The following is an 18,050-nucleotide window of genomic DNA, read 5'->3' on the forward strand; positions in this document are numbered from 1 at the left end:
CCAGGGTGTTGTTCCTCCTGGGGCCTCACAGGGTAAACAACCCCCGCTGACCCTCACAGTGGCCTACAGGATAAACAACTCCCACTGAGCCCTGCACCAGGCAGGGGGCTGAGCAGCACCCCCAGGTGCACACACTGAGAATCAGCACAGCAGACCCCTCCCCCAGAAGACCACTAGACAGACAGGGGAAATCAAGTTTTTGATTTTTTTTTGAGCAGCACTGGAAAGTTTCAGGGGAAGTCGAGGGATTTACACTATATAGAATGAGAGGATATTCCCCCTTGTTTTTTGTTTTCTGTGTGCATCCACCTGCTTTTTTTTCTCTTCTTTTTTTTCTTCTTTTTTTTTTTTTTCTTTTTCAATTCTTTTTTCTCTTCTTTTTCTCCTTTTCCCTGTGCAACTTGTTTTTGGCCACTCTGCATTGAGCAAAATGACTAGAAGGAAAAAATCACCTCAAAAGAAAGAATCAGAAACAGTCCTCTCTCCCACAGTTACAAAATTTGGATTACAATTCAATGTCAGAAAGCCACTTCAGAGCACTGAATTGCAACTTCTAGAACACTGGTGGCTCTAGAAAAAAGCATAAAGGATTCAAGAGACTTCATGACTGCAGAATTTAGATCTAATCAGGCAGAAATTAAAAATCAATTAAATGAGATGCAATCCAAACTGGAGGTCCTAACGACCAGGGTTAACGAGGTAGAAGAACGAGTAACATAGAAGACAAGTTGATGGCAAGGAAGGAAACTGAGGAAAAAAGAAAAAGACAAAAGATCATGAGGATAGGTTAAGGGAAATAAATGACAGCCTCAGAAGGACAAATATACGTTTAATTGGGATTCCCAAGGGCGCCAAAAGGGACAGAGGTCCAGAATACGTATTTGAAGAAATCATAGCTGAAAACTTTCCTAATCTGGGAAGGGAAACAGGCATTCAGATCCAGGAAATAGAGAGATTCCCCCCCTAAAATCAATAAAAACCATTCAACACCTCGACATTTGATAGTGAAGCTTGCAAATTCCAAAGATAAAGAGAAGATCTTTGAAGCAGCAAAAATCTCTAACTTTTATGGGGAGAAACATTAGATTAACAGCAGACCTCTCCACGGAGACCTGGCAGGCCAGAAAGGGCTGGCAGGATATATTCAGGGTCCTAAATGAGAAGAACCTGCAGCCAACATACTTTATCCAGCAAGGCTCTCATACAGAATAGAAGGAAAGATAAAGAGCTTACAAGATAGGCAGAAACTGAAAGAGTATGTGACCACCAAACCAGTTCTCCAAGAAATATTAAGGAGGATTCTGTAATAGAAAGAGGAAGTCCAAGGGAACAATCCACAAGACAGGGACTGAATAGGTATCATGATGACACTAAATTCATATCTTTCAATAGTAACTCTGAACGTGAATGGGCTTAATGACCCCATCAAAAGGCGCAGCGTGTCAGACTGGATAAAAAAGCAAGACCCATCTATTTGCTGTCTACAAGAGACTCACTTTAGACATAAGGACACCTACAGCCTGAAAATAAAAGGTTGGAGAACCATTTACCATTCAAATGGCCCTCAGAAGAAAGCAGAGGTAGCCATCCTTATATCAGATAAATTAAAGTTTATCCCAAAGACTAGTGAGAGATGAAGAGGGACAGTATATCATACTTAAAGGATCTATCCAACAAGAAGACCTAACAATCATCAATATTTATGCCCCAAATATGGGAGCTGCCAAAGTATATCAATCAATTAAGAACCAAAGTTAAGATATACTTAGATAATAATACACTTATACTTGGTGACTTGAATATAGCACTTTCTACAATCAACAGGTCTTCTAAGTACAACATCTCCAAAGAAACAAGAGCTTTAAATGATACACTGGACCAGATGGATCTCACAGATATTTACAGAACCTTACATCCAAATGCAACTGAATACACATTCTTCTCAAGTGCACATGGAACTTTCTCCAGAATAGACCACATACTGGGTCACAAATCAGGTCTTAAACGATACCAAAAGATTGGGATCGTCCCCTGCATATTTTCAGACCATAATGCTTTGAAATTAGAACTAAATCACAAGAAGAAGTTTGGAAGGATTTCAAGCATGTGGAGGTTAAGGACTATCCTGCTAAAAGAGGAAAAGGTCAACCAGGAAATTAAGGAAGAATTAAAAAGATTCATGGAAACTAATGAGAATGAAATTACAACTGTTCAAAATCTTTGGGATACAGCAAAAGCAATCCTGAGGGGGAAATACATCGCAATACAAGCATCCATTCAAAAACTGGAAAGAACTCAAATACAAAACCTAACCTTACATAAAGGAGCTAGAGAAAAAACAGCAGATAGATCCTACACCCAGCAGAAGAAGAGAGTTAATTAAGATTCGAGAAGAACTCAATGAAATCGAGACCAGAAGAACTGTGGAACAGATCAACAAAACCAGGAGTTGGTTCTTTGAAAGAATTAATAAAATAGATAAACCATTAGCCAGCCTTATTAAAAAGAAGAGAGAGAAGACTCAAATTAATAAAATCATGAATGAGAAAGGAGAGGTCGCTACCAACACCAAGGAAATACAAACGATTTTAAAAACATATTATGAACAGCTATACGCCAATAAATTAGGCAATCTAGAAGAAATGGACGCATTCCTGGAAAGCCACAAACTACCAAAACTGGAACAGGAAGAAATAGAAAACCTGAACAGGCCAATAACCAGGGAGGAAATTGAAGCAGTCATCAAAAAACTCCCAAGACACAAAAGTCCAGGGCCAGATGGCTTCCCTGGGGAATTCTATCCAACGTTTAAAGAAGAAACCATACCTATTCTACTAAAGCTGTTTGGAAAGATAGAAAGAGATGGAGTACTTCCAAATTCATTCTATGAGGCCAGCATCACCTTAATTCCAAAACCAGACAAAGACCCCACCAAACAGGGAATTATAGACCAATAGCCCTGATGAACATGGATGCAAAAATTCTCAACAAGATACTAGCCAATAGGATCCAACAATACATTAAGAAGATTATTCACCATGACCAAGTGGGATTTATCCCCGGATGCAAGGCTGGTTCAACACTCATAAAGCAATCAATGTGATTGATCATATCAGCAAGAGAAAAAACAAGAACCATATGATCCTCTCAATAGATGCAGAGAAAGCATTTGACAAAATACAGCATCCATTCCTGATCAAAACTCTTCAGAGTGTAGGGATAGAGGGAACATTCCTCAACATCTTTAAAGCCATCTACGAAAAGCCCACAGCAAATATCATTCTCAATGGGGATCACTGGGAGTCTTTCCCCTAGATCAGGAACAAGACAGGGATGTCCACTCTCACCACTGCTATTCAACATAACACTAGAAGTCTAGCCTCAGCAATCAGACCACAAAAAGAAATAAAGGCATTAAAATTGGCAAAGAAAAAGTCAAACTCTCCCTCTTCGCAGTAGACATGATACTCTACGTAGAAAACTGAAAATACTCCACCCCAAGATTGCTAGAACTCATACAGCCATTCGGCAGTGCGACAGGATACAAAATCAATGCCCAGAAGTCAGAGGCATTTCTCTACGCTAACAATGAGACTGAATAAAGAGAAATTAAGGAGTCAATCCCATTTACAATTGCACCCAAAAGCATAAGATACCTAGGAATAACCCTAACCAAGGAGGTAAAGGATCTACCCTAAAAAGTACAGAACACTTCTGAAAGAAATTGAGGAAGACACAGGAGATGGAAAAATATTCCATGTTCATGGATTGGAAGAATTAATATTGTGAAAATGTCAATGTTACCCAGGGCAATTTACACGTTTAATGCAATCCCTATCAAAATACCATGGACTTTCTTCAGAGATTTGGAACAAATCATTTTAACATTTTTGTGGAATCGAAAAAGACCTCGAATAGCCAGGGGAATATTAAAAAGGAAAACCATAGCTGGGGGCATCACAATGCCAGATTTCAGGATGTACTACAGAGCTGTGGTAATCAAGACAGTGTGGTACTGGCACAAAAACAGACACATAGATCAATGGAACAGAATAGAGAATCCAGAAGTGGACCCTGAACTTTATGGTCAACTAATATTCAACAAAGGAGGAAAGACTATCCACTGGAGAAAAGAGAGTCTCTTCAATAAATGGTGCTGGGAAAGTTGGACATCCAGATGCAGAAGAATGAAACTGGACCATTCTCTTATACCATACACAAAGATAAACTCAAAATGGATGAAAGATCTAAATGTGAGACAAGATTCCATCAAATTCCTAGAGGAGAACACAGGCAACAGCCTTTTTGAACTCGGCCACAGTAACTTCTTGCAAGATAATCCACGAAGGCAAAAGAAACCAAAGCAAAAATGAACTATTGGGACAGCAAAGGATAGAGTCAACAAAACTAAAAGACAACCTACAGAATGGGAGAAGATATTTGCAAATGATATATTAGATAAAGGACTAGTATCCAAGATCTATAAAGAACTTATGAAACTCAACACCCAAGAAACAATCCAATCATGAAATGGGCAAAAGACATGAACAGAAATCTCCCAGAGGAAGACATAGACATGGCCAACAAGCACCTGAGAAAATGCTCCGCATCACTGGCCATCAGGGATATACAAATCAAAACTACAATGAGATACCACCTCACACCGGTGAGAATGGGGAAAATTAACAAGGCAGGAAACAACAAATGTTGGAGAGGATGTGGAGAAAGGGCAGCCCTTTTGCACTGTTGGTGGGAATGTGAACTGGTGCAGCCACTCTGGAAAACTGTGTGGAGGTTCCTCAAAGAGTTAAAAATATACCTGCCCTACGACCCAGCAATTGCACTGTTGGGGATTTACCCCAAAAATACAGATGCAGTGAAATGCCGGGACACCTGCACCCCAATGTTTCTAGCTGCAATGTCCACAATAGCCAAACTGTGGAAGGAGCCTCGTTGTCCATCGAAAGATGAATGGATAAAGAAGATGTGGTTTATGTATACAATGGAATATTACTCAGCCATTAGAAACAACAAATATCCACCATTTGCTTCGATGTGGATGGAACTGGAGGGTATTATGCTGAGTGAAATAAGTCAATTGGAGAAGGACAAACATATGATCTCATTCATGGGGAATATAAAAAATAGTGAAAGGGAATAAAGGGGAAAAGGGAAAAAATGAGTGGGACATATCAGAAAGGGAGACAGAACATGAGAGACTCCTAACTCTGGGAAATAAACAAGGGGTGGTGGAAAAAGGAGGTGTGGGCAGTGAGTGGGGGTTACTGGGCGATGGGCACTGAGACGGGCACTTGGCGGGATGAGCACTGGGTGTTATGCTATATGTTGGCAAATTGAAATCCAATAAAAAATAAATTTAAAAAAGAGAGAAAAAAAAGAATAAAGCTCCAGCCACTGAAGGTCTTTGGAATGATGGTTAATAGTAGCCCATGACCCTGAAAATCATGAAGAGTTCTTATTTACTGCTTCTCAACCCCATACATTCCAAAGAGCAGAACCACTTAGCAGTTTCTTAACCAGTCATTGCCAGCTTCAATCTTCGTTCTTCTCATTGTCCAGCAACTAATTATTGAAACACACACAGACACATATTTTCCACAAAATTAATTTTTTAAACAGTTGAAACTAGTTAACATGAACTCAAGCGCCCGAGGTAATCAGAAATAAATGAAATAGGAAAGTTAAGAAAAATAGGGACTGATAAAGATTATGGACAGGTGTTTGTAGCCATGTGTGGATAGGAGTCTAGGGTTGACAAATCTTGCATATTTTTAAGAGAAGGTGGAAATCAAATTTTTTATGTAAATTGTATGGATTTTTAGCATAGTTTAGACTCAATATGACAGCCAATTTGGCATTTCTATACACTAACAATGAGACTGAAGAAAGAGAAATTAAGGAGTCAATCCCATTTACAATTGCACCCAAAAGCATAAGATACCTAGGAATAAACCTAACCAAAGAGGTAAAGGATCTATACCCCAATTTTAAACTTTTGTTCTAATAGAAGAAGAAAAATCTACAGTGTTATCTTGATTGTTCTGTAATTTCCAAGGCTGCTTCTTTCACCAGTGAAATAGTTTTTCACATTCCAGAAAATAGTATAGCTGTTTAGTAAATAATTGTTCCCCAGCAGGCTTTGGGAGGTGGGAATGTGCATGCAGGGCTGCCAGAAACTAGAAAGACCCTCATTACAGAGCCTTCTCTTAATTGCAAAAGGTCTGGATAAGATTCTGGAATTCTCAACAAAAAGACATTAAAATTTTTAGCTAAGGGGCTGTTCTTAATCTAAAATTTGTTGTTTCTAAGTAAGTAGAGTTTTGAAACAGGCAAACATCATTATATAATAAATCATTGGTTTGAAACTATTTTCTTTGTTGAGATTTTGAAAACTTACTCCATAATTCAGACATCTACTTTGTGATTAAATATAGAGCATTTGAAGAGAAACGAAAAGAACAAGAAGAACGAGAACAACAAATCAGAGAGCAAATCCTTCAGCAAAGGAAAGAGAAGTTTGAAGAAGTCACGGAAAAGTTCCAGCGTGCCCATATTCCCCTTTCACAGCGGAGGAGGGCAGGTACTCTCACCTCTGCAACAACAACCTCTAGCCTGTTTCACTTGAGTAGACAATAAAATGATAAATTTTTAAAAATATTTTATTTATTTATTCATGAGAGACACACAGAGAAAGAGAGGCAGAGACACAGGCAGAGGGAGAAGCAGGCTCCATGCAGGGAGCCTGATGTGGGACTTGATCCCGGGACTCCAGGATCACGTCCTGGGCCAAAGGCAGGCGCTAAACCGCTGAGCCACCCAGGGACCCCCAAAACAATAAATTAAGAAAGAAAGTGTAAATTCAAACTAAAAAAGTATAAGACTTTAACCAAATGAAAAGCTGTAATTTGATTTAGGTTGAATTTGGAGAATATTTTGTTGGTTCTGTGAGTAAATTTTGAAAGTTCACAAGTTTGATTCTACTTCATACTGGCTTAAAATGTTCTGTCTTTTTAAAATGGATGTAATAAAAAGAAAATTTAACATTTAGGTTCAATAAATTAGTGTCACATTCATTCTGACATTTCATTCACATTTTGGTTCCAGTTCTTAGTTAAGTGATGGACAAAATAAAAAAGTGTACAAAGTTATATAACTCAATAATCCAAGACCTGGAATCAATTAAGAATTTAAATATAATTACGATTGATTCTTTGGTACCATATCTACATTTTTTTAAAATTTTTATTTATTTATGATAGTCACAGAGAGAGAGAGAGAGAGAGGCAGAGACTCAGGGAGAGGGAGAAGCAGGCTCCATGCACTGGGAGCCCGATGTGGGATTCGATCCCGGGTCTCCAGGATCGCGCCCTGGGCCAAAGGCAGGCGCCAAACCACTGCGCCACCCAGGGATCCCCCTTATCTACATTTTTTTATATCTTAAATAGCAACACAGAATTAACTATAAAATGTCAAAGATTCAAAAAGAAAAGGACAGGGGAGCCTGGGTAGCTCAGTCAGTTAAGCATCTGACTCTTGATTTCAGCTTAGGTCGTGATCTCAGGATCATGAGATCGAGCTCCACATCAGACTCTGGGTACTGAGTGTGGAGTCTGCTTAAGAATCTTTCTCTCCCTCTCCCTCTCCCTCTTCCTAACCCCTCACCTCTGCGCCCCCCGCCCTACTCATACGCATACACTCTCTCTCTAAAAAAAGAAAAAAGAGAAGGACAGGCAGAGCCTTTATGTTCAGCAAACAAATGTTGTACTCTGCTGTACCTAGCCCTAGGCTGAGATACGGAGAAATGTACTCATACTCTACCGTTGAAGATCTCACAGCTTATTTTGGAGATGAGAGTAATGTGAACAATGTCAATAAATATCCTGAGAATCACTGTGGTAACAGAATGTGTAAGTACTGTGTGAGCTCAGAAACAAGAGTTCTAACCCTATGCAGTACAGCAAGGACATTGTCCCTGGGAACATGACTTCATTTGAATCTTGAAGAATGAACATTTTGCCAAACAAAGAGAAAAAAATTTTAAGTCCCCAAAGAAGAAAAAACTTTTGCAAATAAATTATGTACTTTAGTGCATCTTAAAGCATAAGATGGGGGAAAGTGAAGAAGAAAATAAGCTAGAACCCATGTTCAGAGAGCTTGCCATACCATGCTAGAGTTTCATCTATATCCAAAATGTGACTGAAAAGCAATCTATTACTGTATCAGTAAAAGATCCTACTGTAATTGAAAAGCAAGCTAATAACATTAAGGAGAATATGAGACAGCTCATAACACCCCTAAAAATAGCAATAGCATAAATATGATACGGGTTTATTTTCTCTCATATAATATGAAGTCCTGAGGTAGGCATTACAGGTTTGATGACTGTTTAATTTAATGTCACTGGGAACTCAAATGCCTTCTGTCTCTCAGCTCAACTATCCTTAGTTTGTGATTTATATCTTCATCCTTGTGGTCACATTGTAGCTGCTGGGGCTCAAGCCATCATGCCACTGTTGCAGGCAAAAATAAGGAAGAATTGTAAAGGACAAAAGGTTGTACCTCTGAGCTCCTTTTAAATTATTTTCCTAGAAGTATCCAACTTCTTATGTCTACTTACATATAATTAGCTACTCTTTGAGCAAAGGAGACTGAAAAAAGAAATATATTTAATAATAAGGCTGTATTGCTGCCCTAACTATTCAACATGGGGTCTGTTGCCAAGGAAGAAAGGGAAAATGAATACTAGGTGGGAAGCTTGGGGGCCTCTACTGTAATTACAGGGGTGCCTGGGAAGCTCTGTCTGTGAAGTGTATGCCTTCAGCTCAGGTTGTGATCCCAGGTGCTGGGATCGAGCCCCACCCTGGGCTCCCTGCTCAGTGGGGAGTCTGCTTCTCCCTCTGCCCCTGCTCATGCTCTCTCTATCTCTCTTAAATGAATAAATTAAAAAATCTTTAAAAACAACAAAAAATGGGCAGCCTGGGTGGCTCAGTGGTTTAGCGCCACCTTCCGCCCAGGGTGTGATCCTGGAGACCGGGGATCAAGTCCCACGTTGGGTTCCCTGCGTGGAGCCTGCTTCTCCCTCTGCCTGTGTCTCTGCCTCTCTCTCTCTCTGTGTCTGTCTGTCATGTATAAATAAATAATTTTAAAAAAAGGAGTGGTATATAGATAATAAATGAAGCTGTGGGAAAGATAAGCTAAACCACAGGATATAGAACATGGACTGCAGGTAGGGCCTAATAGAATCCTAACACACTAGTAGTGTTCACTGTGGGGAGAGCAAGAAAGACTCAGGATTTGCGGAGTAGTTCTCAAGAACGCACAATGAGAAACAAAAGCAAACAAAGAAAATAATGTATAAGAAGGCAAAAGAGAAGGTAGTTTTAGGACAGAGGATGTAGATCATTATGTCCAGTGCCTCAGAGAAGGAGTCACCACTCATGGGAGTTATTTCCCCCAAGAGTCTTAGCAAAAACGACACATTCATGTAATGGAATATTATACAACTATTAGAAACATAATGGAGAAACTCTTTGTGGACTGATACGGGATGTTCTTCAGCACAAGTAGATTTATCATGAAGCTTATGAGGCTTGAGTTTCAGGAGCTGTACACCTAACTTTACATCAGTAATTTTGCATTATTTTTCTTAGTGAAGTCTCACAAATTGTATAAGCCCTATGTTCTCCTAAAACCTGTGTCTATCCCTGACATCAGGATATAATGTTAAGCATAAAAAAATTATCCAGATCATAATACATAATATTCTGCCTTCTGGTAAGAAAAGGGGGAAATTAGAATATATATTTATATTTGCTTATATTTGCATAAAGACACAGTGAAAGAATATACAAGTGACCAAGGAAAGCAAGACTTCAAATTTGTATCATATGTATTTTTTAACTTCTGAGTATGAATATCTTACCCATACAAAATATCAACTTACTATTCTAAGAAAATTCACTACTATGAATGAAGAGCAAGAACAAAGCTCTGAGAGACTACTATTTACTTATTCCCAAATTCTGAGTGTTACCTGAAGCTCAGCAGGGAAGCATGATAGTTGGCTCTCCCCCTTCCTCCAGAGAAGGGCAACAGGTAGGGGGTCTCGGGGAGATCAGAGCACTGTTGGGAGTGAGAATAGCAGAGTAGGACTGGAGGGAGGGAGGTCGTGGGTGGCTGAGGTAATGCAGCTCTCACACATAGAAAGTTCTCCAGAAGCTCAGGCTTCCTCTAGCAGCAGCAGGGAAGGAGAGGCAGGAGATACTAGCAGACCAAACAGCAATGGGTGGTTGTAAAACATATGATAGACTGTCAGCTTCAGGTGTACATGTTCATGACGTGGCATTTCTGTACATTACTAAATGATCCCACAGTGAGTCTGCTTCTGTCTGTCAGCACATAGAGAAGATAAAGTATCACTGACCACTTGGGCTGTGCTGTACATCACAGCCCCAGGACTGACTTAACTTCTGCCTGAGGTCCATACCTCTTAATCCCCTCCACCTATTTCACAGCTCATCAGCCCCTCAGGTAACAGTATGTTTCCTCTCTCTATGAGTCTGTTCATTTTGTTTTGTTTGTTCATATGTTTTGTTTCTTAGAGTCCACATAGGACTGACATCATATAGTATCTGTCCTTCTATCTGACTTATTTCACTTAGCGTAATGCCCATAGGTCCATCACATTGCCTCCAATGGCAAGATCTTTCTTCTTTATAGCTGAGTGATATTCCATTATATGTGCACCACTTCACTGTCCATTCATTTGTCAATGGACAGGGGCTGCTTCTATTTCTTGGCTGCTATAGATAATGCTGGGATGAGCATACGGGTGCATCTGTCTCTTCAATTTCAGGTTTTCGTTGACCTGAGTTAGTGTTAAAGTTAGTGCTTAGGCTCTGTTTGATAGACAACAAGTGGTGAAGGTTAATAAAATATTGCCTCCATTTAAGCAGGTTGCAACAGAAGCAATATCCTTAGAAGACAGCTGTGTTTCAAGTCAAACAGGAAGGTGAGAAGAGTGCCACAAGAAGTAGGAGAAGTAGGGCATGCTGAGTACGGAAGGCATGGTGGAAGGCTTCGGGAAAGTAGGCACATGTGGGAAACAGGATTGGGTTAGACGTTGTGCTGTGAAGTATGTAGACGAGTGGCCACAGAATCTATGACCATGAACAAGTAATTTCTCTATGCCCCAGTTTCCCACATCGCAGAGTAGAGGCTCAAATAGCATCGGTCTCATAGGCCATAATGAGGAGCAAATTAGCTAATACAACATGCTTAAAAACAATGTCTATAACAGTAAGTGCTCAAGAAATGTTAGTTGGTATTTTTATACTTTCCCCTTTTCTTAATAAGAATATTAATCAACTTTGGGGCCCCTGGGTGCCTCAGTAGGTGGAGCATCTGACTCTTGATTTCAGCTCAGGTCTTGATCTCAGGGACATCGAGCCCCTGTCAGGCTCCACGCTCTGAGGGAGTCTGGTTGGGATTCTCTCTCCCTCCTCCTGCTGCTCCCCCCACTAGTGCACTCTTGCTTTCTCTCTCTCCCAAATAAAGAAATCTTTTTTAAAAAGAATATTAATTTTGTCAGAAATTTATGGCATCATGAGATCAAAGACAGTGAGGTTTGCATGCCAGAATGAAGAGCCTGGACATTATCTCCCAGATAAATATTCTTAAAATTGGCAATGTGAATTTTGAGATAATAGTTTCTCTTTGGGGAATTAGATGTCTAAATTTAAAATATTTATACTATTCTAAAAATTATTTTATTTTTATAAAAGTTTTAAGGTAGTCTTTTATTATTGGCCAATTATATAAACAGAGGTCATTGAAGATGAGGTGATTCTGTACCATTTTTCTTTATTATTGCCTTAGTTTTTCAAAAACCAGTTCCTCCCTTGGAAGAAGCCCTCAAGCAAATTCAGGAATCCTACTTACAACCAGAAGTAAACTTTCCCCCTTCCCACAGACCAACAATAAATTGGAGGTAAGTAATTTACTATTATAAGATGTAATTATTAACATAAGATAATTCAGTAGCTTTCTAAGGCTTTTTCACCAGTTACTCCTCATCTTTGTTTAGAATTTGCTATTTTCATAGATTAATTTGAGGTAGAGTAGAATATAAATTGCTTCAAGAATAAGACAAGATTCCAATTTATTGTCTTTGGCATTACAGTGCTGCCTATGTTAAATAATTTTCTATGGAAACTATCATTAAAACCATTTTAAAATATTGATGTTCATTATTTATCTTTACTGAGAGGAAAAAATTGTGCTGAATTGTCATGATGTAAGTTTAGATAAAAGGAGTAACTTTATGGTAGAAATAGATTTTTCCTCATGGAAAAAATCTTTCTTGGATGTCTTGAAAAAGCTAATGTCTCCTGGTTCCTCTCCAGGGTAGCTTAAGTGAATTATCAAGGAGCAGTAGAATGGATCAACCAGAGTGCCCTGTGACATCTTACACTTTCCATTTACTTATTACAAATGTTTATTGAAGCTACAACATGCATAGCCGTAGGTAGATAAGGCATCATAAGGAAGTATAATATTGTAAAATACAATTCCTAGTGTATAATCTAGAAGAAAAGTGAAATAATGCTTTAGAAAGTATAGAATAGTACCAAATGAGCAATGATAATGACATATAACATTTATTTACATAAATATACTTAAAATTCAGACATTAATAATATTCATATTTTACTTGTACATAAGGTTATTTCCTAAAGTACCTCCATTTTTAGACTATGTGTGGCCAATAGTTCTCTTGATCAGAGCTAAGAACAATTAAATTCATTTTCTCAGTCTTCATTAGAGTTTGGGAAAGACCTCATGGAATAGAATATTCTTCAACAGGGCTTTGAAGGACTTAGTTATGAAACAAGTGAGCCTTAGGACTCCAGACAGAGGGATGGGCGTGTGCAAGGGCCAAGGGTGACGGAAGGAACAGGGTGTTCTAGGAGTAGAAGTGTGCACAGTGTTGGTAGCTTGGCTAGACCGGAGATTGGAGAGCTAGATGCACCTGTAGCTAAGGAGTATAAACTTTATCCTGAGAGCTCAACTGGAGTCAATGAAGGATCTGAAGCAGATGGGTGGTAAGATCAGCTTTTCTTTTTTAATATGTCATTCCCATCTACTGTGAACAAATGTGAATAGTGAATTGAAAGAGAACAAAACAGAAGTCTATTTCAATATATGTCATTGAAATTATTAGTTGAGAGCTCTAGAGAAAGATGTAGCCATGGAGAAGGTATGGTGGCAGGTGTAGGATAGGGTGCTGAAACAACAGTTAAGGAAGTAGAAGAAAAAGAAGCCTACAGATAGGAGTGGAGTGGTTTATACAGGACTAGGAGAGGCTTGTAACATGGAGACTAGAGACATACAAAGTTCCCTGAAAAAAAAAAGAAAAAACAGTTAATAGAGATGAAATGGGTTTCAGAGAATTGGCAACACAAGTGGTTGTCCTGGCCTGAAACAGGTGGCACATTTAAAAGGGGTGGTTGAAGAGGGGTTAATAAAGGAAGTGGAAAGCTAGCAAAGGATGGGGAAACACCCCAAGGACTGACAATGAGAGAATCGATGTTATCCACAGACTTGACCTGGATAGACATGTAGCCACAGAAGAGGGCTGCAGACAGAACCCATGGTCATCTGTGGAGGAACACTGCCACTGCTAACCCATGCCCAGCAGTAGGGGAGCTAGAAGAATAATTGCCAGAAACTTCTTTCTTCTGTCACTCCATCTCTTTCTAGTGCCTTCCACTGGCCAAACTGAGCCATAAGTCAAAAGGCAAAGGATCTATTAGTCTCCACCAAGCAGAGACAAGTGGAGCAGCATGGAAAGTGAATGTGGAGAAGAGAGAGTATCCACTACAGAGGCCATTTGTCCCCAATATTTCACAATAAACAAGTTGCACTGATGACTTTTGTCAGAGTGGTGTCAGTGATGGGATGGGGACAGAAAAGAGATTGCCATGAGTTGAAAAGAAATGGAGAGTGAGAAAGTGAAGATAAGAGCTGATCTCTGAAAGGAAAAGAGTGATAGAACAATAGCCAGAAAGGAGGACATCAAACTGATGAGTGACAGAACTGCAGTCCAGAAAGGTAGAGGAGGGAAACCACGTCCAGTGTCTTCTGTACCTACTGTGAGCCTGACCGTGATTGGCATAGCTCACCCTATGCCCCAGTTCTCTGCTCAGGAAAGGTCTGCAGTCACATTGTAGTGCACGTATAATACCATGACAGAAATGTAAAGTTGGAAAGAGGCTTGCAGGATGAGTACCAGTTGTCTAATGAAGAAGCGTACATGAAGTTAGCATGTCCAGGCCTCCACTGTTGTAAAAGGCAGGGCTGTGGGATGTGTAGCTAGTAAGACAGGAGGTAATCGAGAAATGTAGATGGAGATCCATGGGAAATGTTTTTAGGTCTAGCTGGGACGTTTGGAGCTCATTCTATAACTAGTAGAAAAGCAGTGGAGATTTTTAATCAGGGACTCATAACCCTCTTTGTCATTGTAGAAAGATAATTGGTGTGAATGTTGGAGAAAGAAAAGGATAGAATGAAATGGAAGGCAAGAGGACAAGAGGAGAATGGGAGAACTTTGGGAGGCTAGGCATTAGTGCGCACACCTGAACAGTACTATTGTACACAGTGAGGAAATGATAAGTCTGTGAAGGAGTAAAAATATTTTGAGTGGTTAGAAGGAAAGGATGAGAGAAGAAAGGGGTGCAAAAGCATTTTTGTAGCACAGAGAAGTGACATAAGAAAGAGGAGTGAAGACTGTTGACCCGATAGAAGTATAAAACTTGGAACATGGAGGGATTAGTGGCAGGAAAGTGAGGAGGTATCCAGCCATGAATTTAAGAGGACTAATGTGAAAAGGGTAATAGTAGTGAAGTCAAAAATAAAGATGGGAAGAAAAGACATTTCATAGAAATAGATTATGGAAATTAGACTATGAATTTGGTGTATGGTGAGATAAAGAAAATGAAGAAAGCAAAAAGATCAAAAGAAGCTGAATTTTGAGTCTTGATGATTGAGGGAATTTGTTGACTTTAAAACACTATAAGTTTGACAAGATATTGCTAAATTTCATTTTAGGCATCTGAATTGAGGGGATAAATATCCAAATAGAAGTGCATAAAAACAATTGGACCTAAAATGAAATGAGAGATCAAAGCTATAGAAATACACTTGAAAGTTTATATGTGGTGATGTCTCCCCAACCAGCCTGATATTCTGGAGACCAGTGGCTAAATTGTACACACTCAGGTGTTCCCTGTCATTACTGGCTCAGTGTATGCATGTTGGAAGCATTCAGTAAATATATTCCTGGAGAGTATGAATTTGACTTGAAGCTCAATAGACCAGGAGGATATCCATCAGAGACAAACACCAAGAGAGAACTCCAGACAGGGGAGCAGGTAGTGAAAAGGTATGAGGGTGCTAAATGGAGCTCCGTCCTGCCAGTGTGCAGTGTGAAGGGGAGCAGTGAGCAGACAGGTTGGCTGGAAAGGAAGCTGTGAGTTAACTCATGAAGAGCCTTGTTAAGGAGTTTGTCCTAAAAATAATTACTGAAGCAAGCATTCAACATTTATACTTTAGAAATACGGCCAGAATGAGTAGGGTCCGGGTAACAGTGAGAAAATCAGCTGAAGTGATACTTCAGTTACTAAAAATGAAGATTTCTTGAGAGCTGTTTAGGAGGTGGAATCAACATGATTTGGTAACTTTAAGAACAGGGAGGTGTTCAGGAGTGAAGCATGACTGGAGATTAGGGCTGGTCAGTTAACAGGTAGTGAAATGTGAGAACTATCAGGGAAGAAGAGGTTTGAAGGAAAGAGTAACTGGCAAGAGGATAACAAGTTGTAAGTTTGAGACCCTTACGGGATATCCCCGATCTAACTTCTCATGCCAAGAACTCTCAGCCACAGATGTAGATACGATCATTGCCAATGAATGGATGAAGTTAAAGACATGGTTCGTGAGTTGAGTTAAACAGTGAAACTGTGTCTACAGCAAGCCATGTTGGGCTTCAGTTAGAGGACGGAAAACATTTCATGGAAATAGGCAACATTCTTCAATAGGAGGAGTCCTCATGGCAGACCACAAAACAGCCAGTCTGCTCTGCCCCTCTCCCCACACATGACAGCTCAGCTGGGAGGAGACAGGAGCACAAGGGTGGTTGGAGAGCCACTCTGCCTAGAAAGCCCGTGTTCCAAACAGGAACCAATATTCCCAGTAATGGCTCCATATTGATAATGCCTAGGTCCATGGGAGAGACATGTCCAATATAAGAGAGTAACTGCATCTTCATATAACCCATCTATGATTTATCCAGTCTATAGATTACACAGAGTATGGGTAGATAAGCAAAGAAGATGGTCACATAACTCTCAAAAATTCCAACATAATAAAAAAAGTGATTCTTCAGGTCCAGAGTACACCTTATAAAAACTCACCAAAATGAATAGTTATTTTGTTAATATACATGAAAATTCAAAACCTTACTGGATTTCAGTACATTAGCTTTTACACCAAAACTTTACAAATTAAAACTGGAGTTCAGTCAGTATCTTTTTAACAGAATTACTTGGCATAAGGAGATAAAATAATTCTGTATCTTTTGACCTTTTGAAAAGTTTTTTTTTTAGTTTTACAAGTACATTTGACAGATCACTTACCAAACAGGAGTCTATTTCAGTGTTGAGCTACTTTCTAGATTTTGGAAGCAAAGTACCAAGGTCCATATAGATGAGCTTCTCCTAAGGGAATGAGGACCAACAGATTGCATTCCTAATCTTGGTTATGCTTGAGATCTGTCTTGTAGGGTCAGGTTAAGAAAGTCATATTCATTCTATTTAGAACTTAGTCTCCCAGCACTTGTGATTGCAGAGTGTTTACCAAACATTTAATGAGGTGTTCTGTGAGAAAGTATCATCTAATTCAAAAACACTAGATTACACTGTGTAGGAGTCAGTCCCAGAATTTTTTTTAAATTGTGGGTCACTTTCTGACTCTCAATTTTGGGATTCTTAAATCTTAGCAAGCATCACCATTAATAAATACTGAAAATCCATTTAAACTTTTTTTTTAAGTTGCAGCAGTTGTATGTTACAATAAAATGAAAATAATGATGAGGGATGGAGTTCTGATTGCCCAGAAGGAAACCCATACTAGTTGTCAGTCAGTCTGCCTTGCCCTATTTAGGAGCCACCGAGTTTTCCCCACTATTAATAATCAAGATAATTAAGTTAGAATGTGGCCCTTATGTTCTGCTTATGAGACTTGAGTTCTCAATTTGAGGTTAAAGGTTTTGGCTGCTATAAAAATGTCATTTTAGGGCAGCCCGGGTGGCTCAGTGGTTTAGTGCCGCCTTCGGCCCAGAGCGTGATCCTGGGGTCCCAGGATCGAGTCCTACATTAGGCTGCCGGGATGGAGCCTGTTTCTCCCTCTGCCTGTGTCTCTGCCTCTGTGTGTGTGTGTGTCTGTCATGAATAAATAAATAAAATCTTTAAAAATTAAAAAAAAATTTAATGTCATTTTAAAATACTTTTCACGGAGAGAAAATGAGTGGGAAAACTTAGGGTGACAGAACATGAGAGACACCTAACTCTGGGAAACGAACAAGGGGTAGTGGAAAGGGAGGTAGGTGGGCAGGGGGTTGGGGTAACTGGGTGATGGGCACTGAGGGGGGGCACTTGGCGGGATAAGCACTGGGTGTTATATGTTGTCAAATCGAACTCCAATAAAAAATATATATTAAAAAAATACATTTTAACTTACAAGAACAAAAGAAAATTTTTTACCTTTTTTTCATTTAATTGGAATAATTTTCAAGTTTCTATAAATAGAGCAATTGTAAATTTAAAGCATTAAGCATTTATTGGTGAATAATGTATATATTCCTGTTCCAAGAAATGTAAGTGAATGAAGTTGAAATAAAGTCTTTAAAGTTTACTATAAAAAAAGAAATTCCAGCATATAAAGGATAAGCAAAGAAAGGGGGCTTGAGAAAAAAC

The 18,050-nt window shown here is 39.3% G+C and overlaps 2 protein-coding genes across 12 annotated transcripts in view; one reads left to right on the forward strand and one right to left on the reverse strand.

The window, feature by feature from the left end:
* The window catches only part of ANGPTL5 (angiopoietin like 5), a 136,760-nt gene that overhangs the window by 60,035 nt on the left and 58,675 nt on the right, over nucleotides 1-18,050 (reverse strand). The gene's annotated exons all lie outside the window — the stretch shown is intronic.
* The window catches only part of CEP126 (centrosomal protein 126), a 102,448-nt gene that overhangs the window by 41,081 nt on the left and 43,317 nt on the right, over nucleotides 1-18,050 (forward strand). For all 11 annotated transcript variants that reach the window (XR_013376691.1, XR_013376690.1, XM_077893217.1 and 8 more), the window contains exons 3-4: nucleotides 6,456-6,601; nucleotides 11,899-12,010. Coding sequence is in view for 9 of the 11 variants with exons in the window: in XM_077893217.1 (XP_077749343.1) it covers nucleotides 6,456-6,601; nucleotides 11,899-12,010 (258 nt within the window). In the remaining 2 variants the exon portion in view is untranslated. The remainder of the gene's footprint in view (nucleotides 1-6,455; nucleotides 6,602-11,898; nucleotides 12,011-18,050) is intronic.

The sequence above is a fragment of the Canis aureus genome, chromosome 3 (assembly GCF_053574225.1).
Source record: "Canis aureus isolate CA01 chromosome 3, VMU_Caureus_v.1.0, whole genome shotgun sequence".
NCBI lineage: Eukaryota > Metazoa > Chordata > Mammalia > Carnivora > Canidae > Canis > Canis aureus.